Genomic DNA, 21,713 nt, shown 5'->3' with positions numbered 1-21,713 from the left:
ATTACAGGTTCGAAATCCGGCCTGTATATGTTGGACTCATATAATATAGATACATACTGTATATATATAAATATACACATATATATCTATATATATAACACCCAACATATTACCACATATACTACTACATCAATTACCGGCCGGCGCGCAGTATCCTGTGTCTCCGTGCGCCCCCACCTCCCCCGCCACGCGATCGCGGCTGGCCCGCGCCGACCGGTAATTGAGGCCGCGGCTTTGAGGCCTTCTGCAGGCCTAAGCTTCCTTCTGTGATCTGGCACCATCTTGTGGTGGCCGTTGGCATTAGAAGTAAAACGGCAATCCAGCAATTCTAATGTGTTTTTCACTGGGGTAGATTCAGGTAGGGGCGCGCACTGATACGGCGGCGCAGCGTATCGTATTTACGCTACGCCGCCGTAACTTACAGGAGCAAGTGCAGTATTCACAAAGCACTTGCTCCGTAAGTCGCGGCGGCGTAGCGTAAATGGGGCCGGGGTAAGCGGGCGTAATTCAAATGTGGAAGGGGGGGCGTGTTTTATGTAAATGTATGATGACCTGACGTGATTGGCGTTTTGTAAGGACGGTGCATGCGCCGTCCGTGTACATATCCCAGTGTGCATTGCTTCCAAGTACGGCGCAACGACGTATTGGTTTCGACGTGAACGTAAATTACGTCCAGCCCTATTCGCGAACGACTTACGCAAACAACGTAAAAAAATCAAATTTTGACGCGGGAACGACGTCCATACTTAACATTGCGTACGCCTCATAGAAGCAGGAACAACCTTATGCCGAAAAAGCCTAACGTAAACAACGTAAATAAATTGCGCCGGGCGTACGTACGTTTGTGAATTGGCGTATCTAGTTAATTTGCATATTCTACGCCGACAACTACGGGTGCGCCACCTAGCGGCCAGCGGCAGAATGCACCCTAAGATACGATGGCGTAAGAGACTTATGCCAGTCGGATCTTAGGCTGTCGGCGTATCTAGCTTTCTGAATACAGAAAGTAGATACACCGGCGCAGCTTTGGAATTACGCGGCGTATCTATGGATACGCCGGCGTAATTCTTTCCTGAATCTACCACACTGTTTTCACTGCCATCTCCTTCCCTCTAATTAGAGGCCCCACACAGTTAGAAGCACTCCCTGGGACACACTTAACCCCTTCCTCGCCCCCTAGTAGTTAACCCCTTCCCTTCCAGTGTAATTTACACAGTAATCGGTGCATTTTTATAGCACTGATCGCTGTATCAATGACAATGGTCCCAAAATAGCGTCAAAAGTGTCCGATGTGTCCGCCATAATGATGCAGTCACAATAAAAAAAAAAATCGCTGATCTTACTAGTAAAAAAAAAAATATTAATAAAAATGCTATAAAACTATCCCCTATTTTGTAGACGCTATAACTTTTGCGCAAATCAATCAATAAACGCTTATTTTTTTTACCAAAAATAGGTAGAAGAATACGTATCGTCCTAAACTGAGGAAACAAATGTTTTTTTTATATATTTTTGGGGGATATTTATAATAGCAAAAAGTAAAAAATATTGCTTTTTTTTTTTTTAAATTGTCGCTCTATTTTTGTTTATAGCGCAAAAAATAAAAAACGCAGAGGTAATCGAATACCACCAAAAGAAAGCTCTATTTGTGGGGAAAAAAAGAACGTCAATGTTGTTTAAGATCCACGTCGCACGACCGCGCAATTGTCAGTTAAAGCGACGCAGCGCCGAATCACAAAAAGTGGCCCGGTCATTTGGCCAGCCAAATGGTCCGTGGCCGAAGTGGTTCAAATCATGTCACCTTCTTATAGCAATGTTTCCACTTTCTCTGGTGATTCCATAGGTCAGGGTTTGACAAATTTGCTTGGAATCTAGGAGCCAGCTAAAAAAGTTAGGAGCCAGAAAACGCGCCCCGTCCCGACGAGCTCCCGCGCAGAAGCGAACACATACGTGAGCAGCGCCCACATATGTAAACGGTGTTCAAACCACACATGTGAGGGATCGCCGCGATTGGTAGAGCGAGAGCAATAATTCTAGCCCTAGTCCTCCTCTGTAACTCAAAACATGCAACCTGTAGAGTTTTTTAAACGTCGCCTATGAAGATTTTAAAGGGTAACATTTTGGCGGCATTCCACGAGCGGACACAATTTTGAAACGTGACATGTTGGGTATGAATTTACTCAGCGTAACATTATCTTTCATAATATAAAAAAAAAATGGGGATAACTTTACTGTTGTCTTAATTTCCCAAAAAGTGCGCTTGTAAGACCGCTGCGCAAATACGGCGTGACAGAAAGTATTGCAACGATCGCCATTTTATTCTCTAGGGCAGGGCAATGCAATTAGTGGACCTCCAGATGTTGTAAAACTACAATTCCCATCATGCCTCTGCCTCTGGGTGTCATGCTTGTGGCTGTAAGAGTCTTGCTATGCCTCATGGGACTTGTAGTTCTGCAACAGCTGGAGGTCCGCTAATTGCATATCCCTGCTCTAGGGTGTTAGGATAAAAAATATATATAATGTTTGGGGGTTCTAATTAGATGGAAGAAGATGGCAGTGAAAATAGTGAAAAAAAGTGAAAAATTACATTAGAATTGCTGTTTAACTTGTAATGCTTAACTTGTAATACCAAGGGCCACCACCAGATGGCGCCAGCTCACACATCTGGTGGTAATAACTTGTAATACCAACGGCTCACCTCCAGATGGCGCCAGCTCACAAAAAAAAAGTCGCCAGGACACCATTTCTAGTCGCCATGGCGACCTGGCGCCCGGGATTTGTCGAGCCCTGCCATAGGTGATCTACTTGAACCTCTAAAATGACCAGACTGCAGCTCAAACCTTTTTGGAGTCTTATCACCACCCTGGATGTGCAGACCATTGGACGCGCTCACCTCTTGGAGCCGCTGTTGGGCGTTCTGAAGGCGGCACTGGCGGTCCAAGGCGAGGAGCCAGAGCTGCTGCCAGCGGTTGAGGAGCTGTGCCATATGTGGGGTTTGCGGGGCGAGGTCCAGGAGAGGAATGGAGGGGCCAGTCTGGGGCGATTTCACCGAGTTTTGTCTTTCTGAAACAACAAACAGTCATTACATCCGAACTCCCGGACAGAGAGAAAAACTGCATGATAATAGCGACGCAGAATGTGGGACTGATAACCAGCAAAACCCCAAACTAACAAGCCAACTATCCTACAATAGGATGAAGAATTAGGCAGCAGGGTAATATGCAAGTGGGAATTAAACTATACAGTGGAACTTCGGATTGCGAGTAATGCGATTAACAAGCTTTTTCGCAATATGAACACTGTGTTTCTAAAAATCATGGTCCGGATTCAGAAACAATTTACGGCGGCGTATCTCTAGATACGCCGCCGTAATTGCAAATGTGCGCCGTCGTATCTTTACGCTGATTCACAAAGAGAGATACGCCTGAAAATATGGCTTCAGCCGTCCGACGTAACTTGCCTACGCCGGCGTATCGTGGGCGCATAGTTACGCTGGACGCATTCGGCGTTCCCATTAAAAATATGCAAATTAATAAGATTCGCCGATTCACGAACGTACTTGCGCCCGGCGTATCAATATACGTCGTTTACGTAAGGCGCATGACCGGCGTAAAGTTACCCCTGCTATATGAGGCGCAGGCAATGTTAAGTATGGACGTCGGAACAGCGTCAAATTTTACGTGGTTTACGTCATTTGCGTAATTCGTACGTGAATGGGGCTGGGCGTAGGTTACGTTCACGTCGAAAGCATTGAGTATTTGCGACGTGATTCTGCGCATGCGCACTGAGATACCTCCACGGACGGCGCATGCGCCGTTCGTTTGGCCCCTCATTTGCATGGGGGTCATGGTTCATTTTAATAAAACACGCCCACTGCCAACCTACTTTGAATTTCGCGGGCTTACGCCGACCCATAAACGCTACGCCGCCGTAACTTAGGACACAAGTTGTTTCTGAATATGGTACCTGCCTCTCTAAGTTACGGCGGCGTAGTGTATATGAGATACGCTACACCCGCCAAAACTTATGCGATTTTTTCTGAATCTGGCCCCATAACTCGGTTTGCGAGTGTTGTCTCGCAAAATTAGCATGATTCAGGTCAAAGCGGTGTGCAGTACTGCGTTTGGCCTGAGGTGGGGGGGGGCGTCGGAGCCGAGTGGAGCCAAACTGTGCTGATCTCAGCTGATCGCCGCCGTTCGAAAAATAGGCGGAAAGGCCAGAGGACAGCTAGGCTGATCTCGGCAAATCTCGGGAACGGAGTCTTTTTCGAGGTTTGCAGAGGACAGCCGAGGTGTCCTCGGGCCTTTCCGGCCGTTTCCGAGGCTCTCCGTCGCCCCGGCCCCCCACCCACCTCTGGTCGCATGCGGTATTGCATGCCATTGAAGTCAATGCAGAACACATTATTTTCGTTTCCATTTACTTCAATGGGGAAACTCGCTTTGATATGTGAGTGCTTTGGATTACGAGCATTCTCCTGGAACGGATTACGCTCGTAATCCGAGGTTCCACTGTATAGAGGAAAATGCTCTTTGGCTAGTGTACATGGCACGCATTGTTTATTTGATTAGGTCACTCACTGGTAATGGTCTTGCGGGTACTTGTTGCTCGTGTATCAGTCACTTTACGCTTGCAGTTCTTGGTGACTTTCTCCACCTCAGGCTCCTTCCGGCTCAGCTCCTCCATAAACACCTGGAATGAGTCAAAGGAATACGTTCCACTTTTATTGCCTAGATAACTGTCTAGGGAGATACACGAGTTTCCATAAAATATTAGAAAACGTTAGAAAAATCTGAGAATTAGTTATCTGGACATGAGATAGAGAGGATGGCTCTTGGTCCTGCCATGTGACATGTACGATGGAAGATTGAACTGTGATGTAAGATATGGGATCGAATGTTGTCCTGTGATGTGAGATGTAGGGTGGACAGTTGTCCTGTGATGTGAGATGTACGATAGAAGGTTGTCCTGTGATGTGAGATGTAGGATGGAAGGTTGAACTGTGATGTAAGATATAGGATCGAATGTTGACCTGTGGTGTGAGATGTAGGGTGGACAGTTGTCCTGTGATGTGAGATGTAGGATGGACAGTTGTCCTGTGGTGTGAGATGTAGGATGGAAGGTTGTCCTGTGATGCGAGATGTAGGATGGACAGTTGACCTCAATGGCGTCACGAGCGGGGGGCCAGAGGGGGCCCTGACCACCCCAACATTATACTGTGCCCCCCTCAATCGATGACACTCTGTATAATAGAGGGTGGCGATCGCACAGCCACGGCCGCCCAATCTGCTCCCTCCACTGTATCCTCATTGGCAGGGAGGAGAGCGAGTTCCACCACTGTGGGTTGACCTGTGATGTGAGATGTAGGTGGGCAGTTGTCCTGTGATGTAGGATGGATGGTTGTCCTGTGATGTGAGATGTAGGATGGACAGTTGTCCTGTGATGTGAGATGTAGGATGGATGGTTGTCCTGTGATGTGAGATGTAGGATAGACAGTTGTCCTCTGATGTGAGATGTAGGATAGACAGTTGTCCTCTGATGTGAGATGTAGAATAGACGGTTGTCCTGTGATGTGAGATGTAGGATGGACGGTTGACCTGTGATATGGGATGTAGGATGGACAGTTGTCCTCTGATGTGAGATGTAGGATGGACAGTTGTCCTCTGATGTGAGATGTAGGATGGACAGTTGTCCTCTGATGTGAGATGTAGGATGGACGGTTGTCCTGTGATGTGAGATGTAGGATGGACGGTTGTCCTGTGATGTGAGATGTAGGATGGACAGTTGTCCTGTGATGTGAGATGTAGGATGGACAGTTGACCTGTGATGTGAGATGTAGGATGGACAGTTGTCCTGTGATGTGAGATGTAGGATGGACGGTTGTCCTGTGATGTGAGATGTAGGATGGACGGTTGTCCTCTGATGTGAGATGTAGGATGGACAGTTGACCTGTGATGTAGGATGGACGGTTGACCTGTGATGTGAGATGTAGGATGGACGGTTGACCTGTGATGTGAGATGTAGGATTGACGGTTGTCCTCTGATGTGAGATGTAGGATGGACAGTTGTCCTGTGATGTGAGATGTAGGATAGACGGTTGACCTGTGATGTGAGATGTAGGATGGACGGTTGTCCTGTGATGTGAGATATAGGGTGGAAGGTTGACCTGTGATGTGAGATGTAGGATGGACGGTTGACCTGTGATATGGGATGTAGGATGGACAGTTGTCCTCTGATGTGAGATGTAGGATGGACAGTTGTCCTCTGATGTGAGATGTAGGATGGACAGTTGTCCTCTGATGTGAGATGTAGGATGGACAGTTGTCCTGTGATGTGAGATGTAGGATGGACAGTTGTCCTCTGATGTGAGATGTAGGATGGACAGTTGTCCTGTGATGTGAGATGTAGGATGGACGGTTGACCTGTGATGTGAGATGTAGGATGGACAGTTGACCTGTGATGTGAGATGTAGGATGGACAGTTGTCCTCTGATGTGAGATGTAGGATGGACAGTTGACCTGTGATGTGAGATGTAGGATGGACAGTTGACCTGTGATGTCAGATGTAGGATGGACAGTTGTCCTATGATGAAAGATGTAGGACAGATGGAAGCCCTGTGATGTGAGATGGATGGACAGTTGTCCTATGATGAAAGATGTAGGACAGATGGAAGTCCTGTGATGTGAGATGGATGGACAGTTGTCCTATGATGAAAGATGTAGGACAGATGGAAGTCCTGTGATGTGAGATGTAGGATGGACGGTTGACCTGTGATGTGAGATGTAGGATGGACGGTTGACCTGTGATGTGTGATGTAGGATGGACAGTTGTCCTCTGATGTGAGATGTAGGATGGACGGTTGTCCTGTGATGTGCGATATAGGGTGGAAAGTTGTCCTGTGATGTGAGATGTAGGATTGACGGTTGTCCTGTGATGTAGGATGGACAGTTGTCCTGGAATGTGAGATGTAGGATGGACAGTTGACCTGTGATGTCAGATATAGGATGGACATTTGACCTGTGATGTGAGATGTAGGATGGACGGTTGACCTGTGATGTGGGATGTAGGATGGACAGTTGACCTGTGATGAAAGATGTAGGATGGACGGTTGACCTGTGATGTGGGATGTAGGATGGACAGTTGACCTGTGATGAAAGATGTAGGACAGATGGAAGTCCTGTGATGTGAGATGGATGGACGGTTGTCATATAACAGTGAGGAATATTACTGAATGTTGTGAGATGATCTCGCCCAAGGCTTCCATGTCTTCTGGCAGGGGCTCCTGATCCCGTAAACTCAACGCCTCCTCTGCAGCCGTTATCCAGTCCATGAGCCGAGCGACCTCCTCACGTTCTGCTGCCAAGGACTGAATCTGTGCCTGGATACGGCCTCCCTGCTGCTTGGCCCAGGACACCACCTGCAAGGTGACAAACAACCGTCAACTGTCGGTGTGACATCCAGAGACTAGAGGACCTCTGAATGATGGTGGAGACTCATAGCAACAGTAGTAAATGTGGGATTTTAGGAAAATAGACTGCTGGTGACCATGGGCGTCCGCTGAACTTTTTTCAGGGGGGGGCATCATTTTAAGGTCATCCATGCTCGGTCCCTTTTTGACAATGTCATGAAGGGGAGGGGCTTAGTCATTGGTGCGGGTACAGCGTGGCTCTCTGGTTGGTGTGGGTACAGCGTGGCTTCTCTTAAGGCACTACACTTACCACCACTCTTAAGGGACTACATTTCCCATGATGCCCCCAGTCCCCAGAATCTTCTGATTGGCCCTCTGCTGTGGCAGCAGGAAGCAAGGCAGCGGCACGGCAAATCCAATTAGAGTCGCTCTCTCTTTTTTCTAGCACCAGCTGACAGAGAGGGGGAGGGGGGCGATCGGGGGAGATATACAGTACAGCCAGCCCGCGGCTCTCCTCTCCCTGTCACAGCGCCGCTGCCAAGTTCTCTGGTAAATGGAGCAGCGGTGCTGTGACAGGGAGAGGAGAGCCGCGGACTGGCTGTACTGTATATCTCCCCCTATCGCTCCCCTCCCCCTCTCTGTCAGCTGGAGATAGAAGAGAGAGAGAGAGCGGCTCTAATTGGATTTGCCATGCCGCTGCCTTGCTTCATGCCTGCTGTTTTTCTCCCTGAGGATCATGGCACTGGTTTCTAGGGGGGGCAAGCGCCCTCCCTTGCCCTATGGAGCGGACGCCCATGGCCCAGTGGCTGCATTTGATGGGCACAGTGAGGCTGCAATTGTTTTTTTTGTTTTGTCTGTTTCGTTTGCACCCCCCCCCCCCCCCCCCCAAAAAAAAAAATTTGAGCACCAGCCGCCACTGTAATAGAGGAATACACAAAGTTATAAACAAAATACAAATTTTATAATTATCCCGAATTGGCTGAGACCACATGTTCTCAGCCAATTCGGAATAATTATAAAATTTGTATTTTGGTTATAAATTTCTGTATTCCTGTACTATTTTGTAATTTTTTGTATTGTTTTCTTTCTATTTTTCAGAATAGAATTAGGGATAATTCGATATAATTATCCCGAATTGACGGAGACATTGACATTGACATTGTGGTCTCAGCCAATTCGAGATAATTATAACATTTCGGGATAATTATAATTCGGAATCATTATAGAATTTGTATTTTGTTTATAAATTTGTGTATTCCTGTATTATTTTGTAATTTTTTTGTATTGTTTTCTTCCTATTTTTCAGTAGACAGTGCCGGAATGAATTAATTTTCCTGAGGAAGCTACTAATCGTGGCGAAACATGTAGAGAAATTTTCAGCTTGCACATTCTTGAAACTGTATTGTATAAAATTGGATGGGTTTTTATATTCTGTCAATTTTAAATCTTTATACATGTTTTTTTTTTTTTTTACTAATAAGTTGTTGTAATTTAGCACCTTAAAAATCCCAAAACCCCCACTTTTCTTAAATTGTTTCCAATTCAAGGGATGTGGTGCCAATATAACTTATAGATGATAAGTAGTCTCAGATCTCTTGTAAGTTCAGACAAGGGAGGATTTTACAGATAAATAACAAACCCAAAATACACATATCATTTTATGGGAAGATTGGTGTCGAAATGCATTGTCCGGTAACAAGGTCACAGCTACATTACAGCTTCACCTGTCAGACTTTTAGAACAAAAATACTCCAGCTTTAAAAGGTCACAAATATTCCTGCCGTTTCCCTAATATGTTTCTTTCCTATTGCTGTCAGCTCCATCTAGTGGCCATAATTGTATGTTCTCCTGGAATACCTCATTTAGGAAAATATTGAATTATGGCCACTAGATGGAGCCGACAATCATAGAAAATAAACATATTAGACAAAATACAGATATTCTTTGTTTAAAGCTCAGCAAATACTTGAGACATTCACATAGGGAATTGTTATTTATAAATCGGAGTATATCGTGCACTTTTTTCCCCTTCAAATCAGGGGGAAATCGTGGGTGCGCGTTATACGCCGATCCTCGCTGTCTCAGAGCGCCGCCGACAAAGACCGAGCCGAGTGTACTGGGCACACGGCTAGGCTCGGCCACGCTCGGCTCCGCCCGCAGCCACGCGAGAGGAGCCGAGAGAAGCCGAGCACACCGGAAATCCCACTCTGCACAGCTCGACCGAGGCGCCAAACTCAAACACACAATGCTGCAACCCCCGGCAGACGGACGCCGGACAAGGCCGCCGATGGACGTGACGCTGGGCAAGACAGCAGACGGACACCGACAAAGCTGGACGGACCCCGCGCAAGGCCGCAGACGGACGCCGGACAAGGCCGCCGATGGACGCCGGGCAAGACAGCAGATGGACACCGACAAGGCTGGACGGACCCCGCGCAAGGCCGCAGACGGACGCCGGACAAGGTCGCCGATGGACGGCGGGCAAGACAGCAGGACGGACACCGACAAGGCTGGACGGACCCCGCGCAAGGCCGCAGATGGACGCCGGACAAGGCCGCCGATGGACGGCGGGCAAGACAGCAGGACGGACACCGACAAGGCTGAACGGACCCCGCGCAAGGCCGCAGACGGACGCCGGACAAGGCCGCCGATGGACGCCGGGCAAGACATCCAAAATGTACGTTTTTTCCTTAAACTTCCCTTCTGAGCTTGGGGTGCGCGATATACGCCGGCACGCGATATACAGCGATAAATGCGGTATGTGCAGGAAAATACAAAGGTCAAATCTGGTGATGGATTGGTTATTTCCCCATCTTCCATACAGAGGCTCCATCAGCTCTCAGAGGCTCACTTACCTCCTGGTAGCGCGTCTTGCAGATGTTCAGCCAGGATTTGATGGTGATGATGGAGTCGGGGTGGCAGGCGGACAGGATCTCTTGCCCGAGGGAGACGATACACTCCAGAGCCATCTGCTGACACTGCAGGGTGCTCATCAGTTCCTGGAAAGAGAATAGAGAAGACGAAACATGTGAGGGGGGTGCAGATCAGGACTGGCAGACTCGTAGCAGGAGGCTCCAGATATGCATCAGCATCATTGTTCTTGCCTTGAAAGCCTACTACAATCTCCACTACAGCGAGACATTAACTTTTCCCTACTGAGACCACCCTTTAGAAAAGGCCTCCTTAAATAGAGGACCGCGGTCCCGACCCAGACCAAGTGACGGTCACATCTGGACCACCGTGGATGTGTCATGCCATTTAGGAGCTGGGTCTCTCTTTCTCCCTGTACTGGACACATTATAGATCATTCTCCTGCTTCCTTCCCTACAGCAGCTGCGCTGTCAACCATACAGCAGAGCAGAGCACGGGAGAGGCAGCAGGTCTGGACTAAGCGCAAGAGGTGCAATGACTAATTGGTTGCTAGGACTCTGGGCAGTCCTAGCAACCAATCACCAATGAAATTGCTGCTTTGAAAGGGAAGGGGGAAAGGTGAGGGGTGAGGACATCACTAAAAATGGAGGGGGGGGATTGCTATAAATTGGGGGGGGGAGCACTGTGTGTGAGGAATTTAGGGATGTTGGTACTCAATTAGCTTCTATCTGTATTTTGAAAGAGGAACTGTGATCTAAAGGGAGGGACTGTAACATGGCGGAGAACTGTGATGTGAAGGGGGGGGGGGGGGGGGGCTGTGATATAAAAGGGGAGGACTGTGAAGTGGAGAACATTTTGACATAAAGGGGGAGAAACTGTGATGTGAAGGGGGACCTTGATATTAAGGGGGACTGAGGACACTGATGTAAAGGAGGGACCGTGATGTGCACAGGGGACAAAGATGTAAAGGGGGGACTGTGATGTGCAGGGGGGACTGAGGACAAAGATGTAAAGGGGGGACTGTGATGTGCAGGGGGGACTGAGGACACTGATGTAAAGGGGGGACTGTGATGTGCAGGGGGGACTGAGGACACTGATGTAAAGTGGGGACTGTGATGTCCAAGGGGACTGAGGATACTGATGTAAAGGGGGGACTGTGATGTGCAGGGGGGACTGAGGACAAAGATGTAAAGGGGGGACTGTGATGTGCAGGGGGGACTGAGGACACTGATGTAAAGGGGAGACTGTGATGTGCAGGGGGGACTGAGGACAAAGATGTAAAGTGGGGACTGTGATGTGCATGGGGGACTGAGGACACTGATGTAAAGGGGGGGACTGTGATGTGCAGGGGGGACTGAGGACAAAGATGTAAAGTGGGGACTGTGATGTGCATGGGGGACTGAGGACACTGATGTAAAGGGGGGACTGTGATGTGCAGAGGGGACTGTGATGTGCAGGGGGGGACTGTGATGTGCAGGGGGACTGAGGATACTGATGTAAAGGGGGGGACTGTGATGTGCAGGGGGGACTGAGGACAAAGATGTAAAGTGGGGACTGTGATGTGCATGGGGGACTGAGGACACTGATGTAAAGGGGGGACTGTGATGTGCAGAGGGGACTGTGATGTGCAGGGGGGGACTGTGATGTGCAGGGGGACTGAGGATACTGATGTAAAGGGGGGACTGTGATGTGCAGGGGGGACTGAGGACAAAGATGTAAAGGGGGGGCTGTGATGTGCAGGGGGGACTGAGGACACTGATGTAAAAGGGGGGACTGATGTGAAGGGGGGACTGAGGATACTGATGTAAAGGGGGGACTGTGATGTGCAGGGGGGACTGAGGACAAAGATGTAAAGGGGGGACTGTGACGTGCAGGGGGGGACTGAGGACACTGATGTAAAGGGGGGACTGTGATGTGCAGGGGGGACTGAGGATACTGGTATGAGAAGGGGACTGTGATATAAATGTGGGGGGGCTGTGATGTAAAGATCTTAGTCGACACACAAATATGCAATTCGGACCGCTGCGGGAAGAAAATTGTACTGCTTAAGCCTGTGAGGTGCTGCAAAGCAGAAGCTGATACAAAGCATTGATGAACGAGTGCCCAGGGAGGCCAACAGAATAATACCTAGGCACAGGAAAGAGACATAATCTATGTACTGGAAGGAGGCAGTAAGTGACCCCGGCGGTACCCACCTGCTGCTGCTTCTGACACTCCTGCAAGGCATTCTCATCCTCAGGGATCACCCCGTATCTCAGCGTCCGCTCAGACTCACCCAGACCCTCCAGGAAGGTGCTCACCAGCGAATGGAACTCCTCCGCCTGCAGACAACAATAACAAACACTTTCTCAGCCAGGGGGTGCTCTACTGGACGGCTCTGGGCAATGCCAGGGAAAGGTTATCAAGCAGCCATGGAGAAGATGCCAAGCTGTGCCCTCTTTCACCTCCATATAACAACACTGGCCCTCTTTCCCCTTCCCTCTTTCCCCTTCCCTCTTGCCCCTTCCCTCTTGCCCCTTCTCTCTTGCTCCTTCCCTCTTGCCCCTTCCCCCTTGCCCCTTCCCTCTTGCCCCTTCCTCCTTGCCCCGGCCTTGGCTTTGTGAAATTTAAGTCGAAGATTAAACGAGAAATTTAAACATAACTTTTTTTTTTCATTTTGAATAGAGTAAAAGGAGGGTTATAACATAACCCCTGTTGGTTTATTTTTTTGCCATCTGTGCCCTATTGGGGAGATTTACCTTCACTTCCTGTCCCATAGCCAAACAGGAAGTGAGAGGAAATCCCAAATTATGGGGGTCCCTCGGGGGGCCACCAGAACTAGTGTCCCCATAGGAAGAGCTCCCCTCTATTACTTTTCTGGGGACACCCCGAAATGTGGGATTTTCTTTTACTTTCACTTTAAATGATAACGGTAAACAGGACAAATAGAGAGGGTAAAATTCCTTAATGGGGGCACAGACAGCAATAAAAACTGACAGGGGTTCTAATCCCTCTCCACTCCATCCAAAATTAAAGAAAACTGTTTGGGGCAGATCCTCAAAGATCTGCACCGGCGCAGAGTATCTGAGATACGCTACGCCGCCGTAACTTACCTGGCTTTGGTTTGGTTTGAATCCAGAAAGAATTTGCGCCGTAAGTTACAGTGGCGTAGTGTATTTCTCGCAGCGTAAGGGCGCGGAATTCAAATGCGGCGAGTAGGGGGCGTGTTTCATTTAAATGAAGCGCATCCCTGCGCCGAACGAACTGCGCATGCCCCGTCCGTCAAAACTCCCAGGGTGCATTGCTCCAAATGACGTCGCAAGGACGTCATTGTTTTCGTCGTGAACGTAAATGGCATCCAGCCCCATTCACAGACGACTTACGCAAACGACGTAAAATTTTAAAAATTATACGCGGGAACGACGGCCATACTTAACATTGAGTACGCCACCAGATAGCAGCTTTAACTATACGCCGGAAACAACGTAAAAGAATGCGACGGACGCTCGTACGTTCGTGGATCGTCGGAAAAAGCTAATTTGCATACTCGACGCGGATTACGACGTGAACGCCACCCAGCGGCCGCCGGAAAAATTGCATCTTAGATCCGACGGTGTACTACGGCGTACGCCTGTCGGATCTAACACAGATGCCGTCGTATCTTGTTTGGTGGATACCAAAACAAAGATACGACGCGCAAAATTTGAAATTACGCGGCGTATCAACAGATACGCCGGCGTAATTTCTTTGAGGATCTGCCCCCTTGTCTTTAGTTATACTTGAAATGGTACGTGTAACAAAAAACAAAAAGTGAATAATTTTTTGCAATCTCTTTTACATATTTATATATATATAGATATCTATAAATATATATATTTTATATATATATATATATATATATATATTATATATATATTATATTATTTATTTCCTCTAAATATATAAATCTCTCTCTCTCTCTCTCTCTCTCTCTCTCTCTCTCTCTCTCTCTCTCTCTCTCTCTCTATATATATATATATATATATATATATATTACATTTATATATTTAGAGGAAATAATAATAATAATGACCTTGTCTAAAACACTTTACATGGACTGACCTATGAAGAGGTTCATGACATAACAAACGAAAGAAAAGGTTTAAAAATACAAAAATATACATTTAGAAAATATAAAAAAAATTAAATGACAGATCTCCACCCCATCTAAAGATGGTTAAAATATTTGCAATCATGTCAGTACTAGAGATAAAGGAAGCACAGATATCAAAATAAAGGAAAACTACTAATTATCCAAAAACATCTAATAAAGGATCTATCAGCCTTATTGTATTTTTCTACCATCGCTGCCCCCTGGTGGTCTCTCTCCTTATAACACCCCCCACATCACTTGTCCACTATGGAGTGATTCAGGAGACCTTGCAGCACAGCTGGATATTTTTTCAAATGACAACATTTTATTATTATTTTTATTGCATTTTAGTGTAAATATGAGATGTGAGATCTTTTTGACCCCAGATCTCATAATTAAGAGGACCTGTCATGCTTTCCATTACAAGGGATGTTTACATTCCTTGTAATAGGAATAAAAGTGACACATTTAAAAAAAAACTGTGTAAAAATAAATAAAATCAAGTACAATAAATAAGAAAGCAAAAATATTTTTTATTTAAAGCGCCCCGTCCCGACGAGCTTGCGCTCAGAAGTGAACGCATACGTGAGCAGCGCCCGCATAAGAAAACGGCGTTCAAACCACACATGTGAAGTATCGCCGCGATCGTTAGAGCGAGAGAAATAATTCTAGCCCTAATCTAATCCTCTGTAACTCAAAAGATGCAACCTGTAGAATTTTTTAAACGTCGCCTATGGAGATTTTTAAGGGTAAAAGTTTGACGCCATTCCACGAGCGGTGCGCAATGTTGAAGCGTGACATGTTGGGTATCATTTTACTTGGCGTAACATTATCTTTCACAATATATAAAAAAAAATTGGGCTAAATTTACTGTTGTTTTATTTTTTAATTCAGAAAAGTTAATTTTTTCCAAAAAAAGTGCGCTTGTAAGACCGCTGCACAAATACGGTGTGACAAAAAGTATTGCAATGACCGCCATTTTATTCTCTCAATATATAATGTTTGGGGGTCTTCTAGCAAAAAAAAAATTTTAATGTGTAAACACCGAGTCTGAAAAACAGGCTCGGGGCTTAAGTGGTTAACCACGACCCCACAAAACCCCTACACCAGGGATATGCAATTAGCGGACCTCCAGCTGTTGCAGAACTACAAGTCCCATGAGACATAGCAAGACTCTGACAGCCATAAGCATGACACCTAGAGGCAGAGGCATGATGGGACATGTAGTTTTGCAACAGCTGGAGGTCTGCTAATTGCTTATTCCTGCCCTACACACACCCTCCAAATCACATCAAATAGTGGGTGTGTTCAGTCAAAAATCACGAAAACAGTAGGAGGGTCTTAAAGGGGCATTAACCACTTAAGGACCGCCTCCTGCACATATACGTCGGCAGAATGGCACGGCCGGGCACATGCACGTACAGGTACGTCCTCTTTAAGTGCCCAGCCGTGGGTCGCGGGAGGCGCTCCTGCGACCCGGTCCGAAGCTCCGTGACAATGAACGCGGGACCCGCGGACTCGATCGCCGCTGGAGTCCCCGGAGCTGAAGAATGGGGAGAGCTGTATGTAAACACAGCTTCCCCGTTCTTCACTGTGGCGCTGTCATTGATCGTGTGTTCCCTGTTATAGGGAAGCACGATCAATGACGTCACACCTACAGCCACACCCCCCTACAGTAAGAAACACACATGAGGTCACACATAACCCCATCAGCACCCCCTGTGGTTAACTCCCAAACTACAATTGTCATTTTCACAGTAAACAATGCATTTTTTGCTGTGAAAATGACAATGGTCCCAAAAATGTGTCAAAATTGTCCGAAGTGTCCGCCATAATGTCGCAGTCACGAAAAAAATCGCTGATCGCCGCCATTAGTAGTAAAAAAATTTTTTTTTATAAAAATGCAATAAAACTATCCCCTATTTTGTAAACGCTATGAATTTTGCGCAAACCAATCGATAAACGCTTATTGTGATTTTTTTTTACCAAAAATAGGTAGAAGAATACGTATCGGCCTAAACTGAGGAAAAAAATTTTTTTTATATATATTTTTGGGGGATATTTATTATAGCAAAAAGTAAAAAATATTGATTTTTTTTCAAAATTGTCGCTCTATTTTTGTTTATAGCGCAAAAAATAAAAACCGCAGAGGTGATCAAATACCACCAAAAGAAAGCTCTATTTGTGGGAAAAAAAGGACCCAAATTTTTTTGGAGCCACGTCGCACGACCGCGCAATTGTCAGTTTAAGCGACGCAGTGCCGAATCGCAAAAACTGGCCGGGTCCTTTAGCTGCCTAAAGGTCCTGGTCTTAAGTGGTTAAATACCAGGATTGCATTACATACAGAGTGCAGAGCCGTGTTTACAAGTGATAGTGGTGAGCAGGGAGCAGAGTGTCCGAGCCAGAAGTTCCCCCTGAAAAAAAGCCCTGTATATATGTACTGTATGGTGTACAGGGCTGCCATAGCAAAAAAAAATAAAAAGTATTACATTTAAAGGAAGAATTCAATAAAATAAATGAAAAAATAACAATAAATATGATGCAAACATGGACATTTCAATTTTTTTTTTAGAAAAGGTATAAAGATTTGCAAAAGAGAAATAAAAATATAGATATAAATCTATCTCTATAAAGTAGATAAAAAGTGTAACAGGGCACACAAATCTCCCCTGGATTCCGGTGAAGAACGGTGAAATAAAAATGTTCTCTTACCACCCAGCAGATCTTCTATACCCAACTACAGTGGATCCTCGGATTGCGAGTAACGAGCGTTTTGCAATACAAGCAATGTATTTTTAAAAATCCTGACGCAGTTTGCGAGTGTTGTCTCGCAAAAGGAGCAGGATTCAAGCCACAGCGGTGTGCAGTACCGCATTTGGCCTGAGGTGGGGGGGCGCCGGAAGGGAACGGAACCGATCGGAGCCTTTCGGCGCCGATCTGAGCCGTTCGGAAAGACTCAGTTCCCGAGCCTTTCTGAGGTTTCCCGAGGTCAGCCGAGCTGTCCTCGGCCTTCCCTTGTGTTTCTGTGGCTCTCGGCGCCCTCTCACCTCTGGCCAGATGTGGTATTGCATGCCATTGAAGTCAATGCGGAAATAAATATTTTCGTTTCATTGACTTCAATGGGGAACTTGCTTTGATATGCGAGTGCTTTGGATTACGAGCATTCTCCTGGAACGGATTATGCTCGTAATCCGAGGTTCCACTGTACTTTGAGAAGACAGGGGGTTCATGAACAGTTTCGTAACCCCCACCCCACACACACCACATTCATAGCAAAAACGAAGGGCCACTGATGGTCCTTATGTTGGGACATCGCTGTGGACAACCGAGGCCTCCCTCCTCCTCGTCCCCCGGACACACACTGACCTGCTGTAGAGAGGCCTCCAGCCTGGCTTGCTTGGTGACGGACAGCTGACACACTACGTCCCAGCGATGGCCCAGCTCCTCCATCTGTCTCTGCAGCCAATGAGAGTCGGTGCCCCCACCTCCCCGGCTCAGGTCTCGGACTGAGTGTTTCAGGGTCTTCATGGAGCTGGCTCTCTTCCCCAGTTCTTTCTGGAAGGCCTGGAAGATTCAGGAGAGAACACTGATGAATGGACAGAGGATGGAAGAGACCCAAAGAGGGCGCCAGATGTGCCCACCAAACCACCAATGTTCATAAACCATCTCTCTGGTGGGCATGCCGCTTATACAACCAATCATCAAATTATGAGCCAGGACTCAGCTCTGCTGACCATGTGCTTTACACATCGATTCTCAAATATTATCCCATTCTTCCTTCCCTTAATACTTCATTTATTCCTCTTTTTACTACGGATTCCACCAGCACACAGTGGGCCAGATTCAAGAAGCAATTGCGCCTGTGTAACCTATGCAATTGCTTACTTGCTCCGGCATAGCGAATGCTCCTGATTCAGGAACATCGCTACGCCGACTGCAGCCTAAAATCTGCGTGGCATAAGGCTCTTATGCCACGCAGATTTTAGGCTGCATTCTTGCGTTGGCCGCTAGGGGGCGCTCCCATTGTGATCTGAGTATAGTATGCAAATTGCATACTAACACCGATTCACAACGTTGCGCGAGCCCTGCGTACGCAAACTACGTAGTTTGCGTACGTCGGGTTTCGCGTAAGGTTACACATCCTAATAGCAGGCGCAGCCAATGCTATAGGATACCCACGTTCCCGCGTCGCGATATTTAAAATCGACGTCGTTTGCGTAAGTGAATCGTGAATGCCGCTGGACGCCATTCACGTTCACTTTGAAGCAAATGACGTCCTTGCGACGTCATTTGCCGCAATGCACGTCGGGAAAGTTTCCCGACGGAGCATGCGCTCTACGCTCGGCGCGGGGAGCGCGCCTAATTTAAATTATTCCCGCCCCGGCGGGGATCATTTACATTGCGCGCGCTTACCACCGGGCAATTTTGCCGGCGCGCCCTCGCAATTTACGGAGCTACTGCTCCGTGAATCGAGGGCAGCGCAAAATATTTGCGGGGGCGCAGGGCAAATCCTTGCCCCTGTGCCTCCGCAAATAAAGCGCAAATGTACCTGAATCTGGGCCATTGTACAGTAGACATGTGCACTGCCGAAAAATGTGTTCATTTTCATTACATTTTTTTTTTTTGCATTTTTCAGAAATTTTGTAAATTTGGAAATTCGAAAATTTGGAAATTCGAAATTTCGGAAAATCGAAAATTCAAGAATTCGGAAATTCGAAAGTTCGGGAATTCGGAAATTCAAAAATTAGGAGGAATGCCCAGCCTTCCCAAATCACAGTGGTCCTAAAACCCCAGATCCAGGGATCCAGTGTCAGAGGGCACACCACAAACAGGCCCAAAAAATAGACTGGAGACACCACTGCAATATGGTACATCCAGTAAACATGTGCACTGCGAAAAATCTGTTAATTTTGTTTCATTCATTTTTTAGCTTTTTCAGAAATTCTGGAAATTCAGAAATTAGAAAATCTGGAATTCGGAAATTTGAAAATTCAAATCCATATTTTCATATTTTTCTAATTATCGAAATTCTGAATTTTCGAATTTCCGTTTTCCGAACTTCCGAATCTCTGATTTTCCGAAATTCTGAAATCTCGATATTTTCACATTTACGAATTTACGAAATTCCGAATTTACAAAATTCCAAATTTACGAAATTCTAAATTTTCAAAATTCTAAATTTTCAAAATTCAGAATTTTCAAAATTCTGAATTTTCGAAATTCCGAATTTCTGAAATGAGAGATTTCCGAAATTCGAAAATTCCGAAATTTGAAAATTCCGAAATTCGAAAATTTGTAAAGTCGAAATTTCGGAAATCCGAAAATTCAGATTTTAAAAATACAAAAAAATCTGAAATTGAAAAAATGTGTCAATTTGTTAATTTCGGAATCAATGAATTTGTCAAAATTTGTTAAAAAAACGAATTCGTAACTAAACGAATTGCACATGTCTACACCCCTGTGCTTTCAGTGTTCCATGGAGAGGGTAGCGGAGGGAATCCATGCTGCAGAAGGGAGTGGGTCTCATCTGATGGAGGCACTCTAATGGACTGGCAGCAGTTGTGGCCCTGAAGAGAGGTAGGTTGGGCCAATTGATGGACTTAGGCCTCGTACATACGATAGGTTAACCAGAGGACAACGGTCTGATGGACCGTTTTCATCGGTCAAAACCGATCGTGTGTGGGCCCCATAGGTTATTTAACCATCGGTTAAAAAAAAGCCAACTTGCTTTAAATTTAACCGATGGATTCCTAACCAATAGGTCAAAACCAATCGTTAGTAGGCACAACCATCGGTTAAAAATCCACGCATGCTCAGAATCAAGTCGACGCATGCTTGGAAGCATTGATCTTCGGTTTTTTCAGCACGTCGTTGTGTTTTACGTCACCGCGTTCTGACACGATCGTTTTTTTAACCGATGGTGTGTAGGCGTGACGGACCATCAGTCAGCTTCAATCGGTTTAACCGATGACAACGGTCCTTCAGACCGTTGTCATCGGATGGACTGATCGTGTGTACGAGGCCCAACCAGGGCCGCCATCAGGAATTATGGGGCCCCTTACACAGCTTCAGGCATGGGCCCCCTGCTGCCACCTGAAATATTGAGAAGCGCGGGGGGGGGGGGGGGGGGGGCCCTTCCGCGAATTGAGAAGGTGGGGGGGCCCTTTACAAAAAAAGAAGAATAAAGAGAAATATATATCAAAAAGGGGGTAGCCATCTCCGGGGCCTTGGGGACCTCTGGGCCCTTAAATAAAAAAAAATATATATATATATATTTTAAAAGGGGGGTTGCCATCTGGGGCCTTATATATAATATATGGGCCCTTTAATAAAAAATAAAATATATAAAAAAAAACATTTATTAAAAAAAAAAGGGGAGGTTCATCCAGGGCCTGGGGACCCTCTGAGCCCTTTTAAAAAAAATATATATATATATAAATAAAAAAACAAAACATTTATATATATATAAAAGGGGGTTTGACACACATGGTTCCTGGGGACTCTGAGCCCTTTATATATATATATATAATATATATATATATATATATATATTATATATATATATATATATATATATATATATATATTATATAATTTATATATTATATAAAAAAAGAAAAAAGAAAAAGAAAAAAAATGAAATAATATAAAAAAAATTAAATTAAATGTATTATTAAAAAAAGGGGGTTGTCATCCGGGGCCCTGGGGATCTCCGGGCCCTAAAAAAAAAATTGGCCCTTTAATAAAAAATCAAAAAAAAAATATATTAAACAAATATATATATTTTTTTTTTTTAAATAAATAAAAAAAAGGGGGGTTGCCATCTGGGGCCCTGTGGGCCTCCAGGGCCCCAGGGGACCTCCAGGCCCCTTACAGGTGTACTGCCTGTACCCCCCTGATGGCGGCCCTGGGCTCAACATCCACTTCCTCTACAGAAGGCAGAATCTGCCTCCTAATGCCGCGTTTACAGACGGGTCGTTTTTTGTGATAAAAAAAAACGACGTTTTGAATCATGAAATAAAACGACGTTTTTGAAACTTCATTTTCAAAAACGACGTTGCCTACAAACATCGTTTTTTTAAATGCTCTAGCAAAGCGCGGTTACGTTCAGCACTCTTTTCCATTGAAGCTAGCTTCATAACTTGCTTTCTGAGCATGCGCGGGTTTAAAAAACGTCGTTTTGCCCACACACTATCATTTTCATTGACACAAAAAAACGACGTTTTGAAAACGACACAAAAGATTCGAGCATGTTCGAATTTTTTTTTTTGTCGTTTTTCAGAAGACATAAAACGACGTTTTCCCCACACACGGTTATTTTAAATG

At 45.9% G+C, this 21,713-nt stretch overlaps 1 protein-coding gene across 4 annotated transcripts in view; it reads right to left on the bottom strand.

Annotated features, from left to right (window-relative positions):
* LOC120941595 (microtubule-actin cross-linking factor 1, isoforms 1/2/3/5-like) overlaps positions 1–21,713 on the bottom strand; it is a 229,473-nt gene that overhangs the window by 34,546 nt on the left and 173,214 nt on the right. For 3 of the 4 annotated variants that reach the window (XM_040355120.1, XM_040355121.1, XM_040355119.1), the window contains exons 28-33: positions 17,754–17,951; positions 12,472–12,597; positions 10,261–10,404; positions 7,226–7,414; positions 4,578–4,689; positions 2,894–3,063 (exon numbers count right to left, since the gene is read on the bottom strand). In XM_040355120.1, the coding sequence (XP_040211054.1) occupies positions 2,894–3,063; positions 4,578–4,689; positions 7,226–7,414; positions 10,261–10,404; positions 12,472–12,597; positions 17,754–17,951 (939 nt within the window). Of the gene's footprint in view, positions 1–2,893; positions 3,064–4,577; positions 4,690–7,225; positions 7,415–10,260; positions 10,405–12,471; positions 12,598–17,753; positions 17,952–21,713 lie in introns of those variants that run through there. The other variant, XM_040355122.1, reaches the window with a different exon arrangement.

This window comes from Rana temporaria, chromosome 5 (assembly GCF_905171775.1).
Source record: "Rana temporaria chromosome 5, aRanTem1.1, whole genome shotgun sequence".
NCBI lineage: Eukaryota > Metazoa > Chordata > Amphibia > Anura > Ranidae > Rana > Rana temporaria.
The sequence above is the reverse complement of the archived record's forward strand: the minus strand, read 5'-3'. Positions and strand labels throughout refer to the sequence as shown.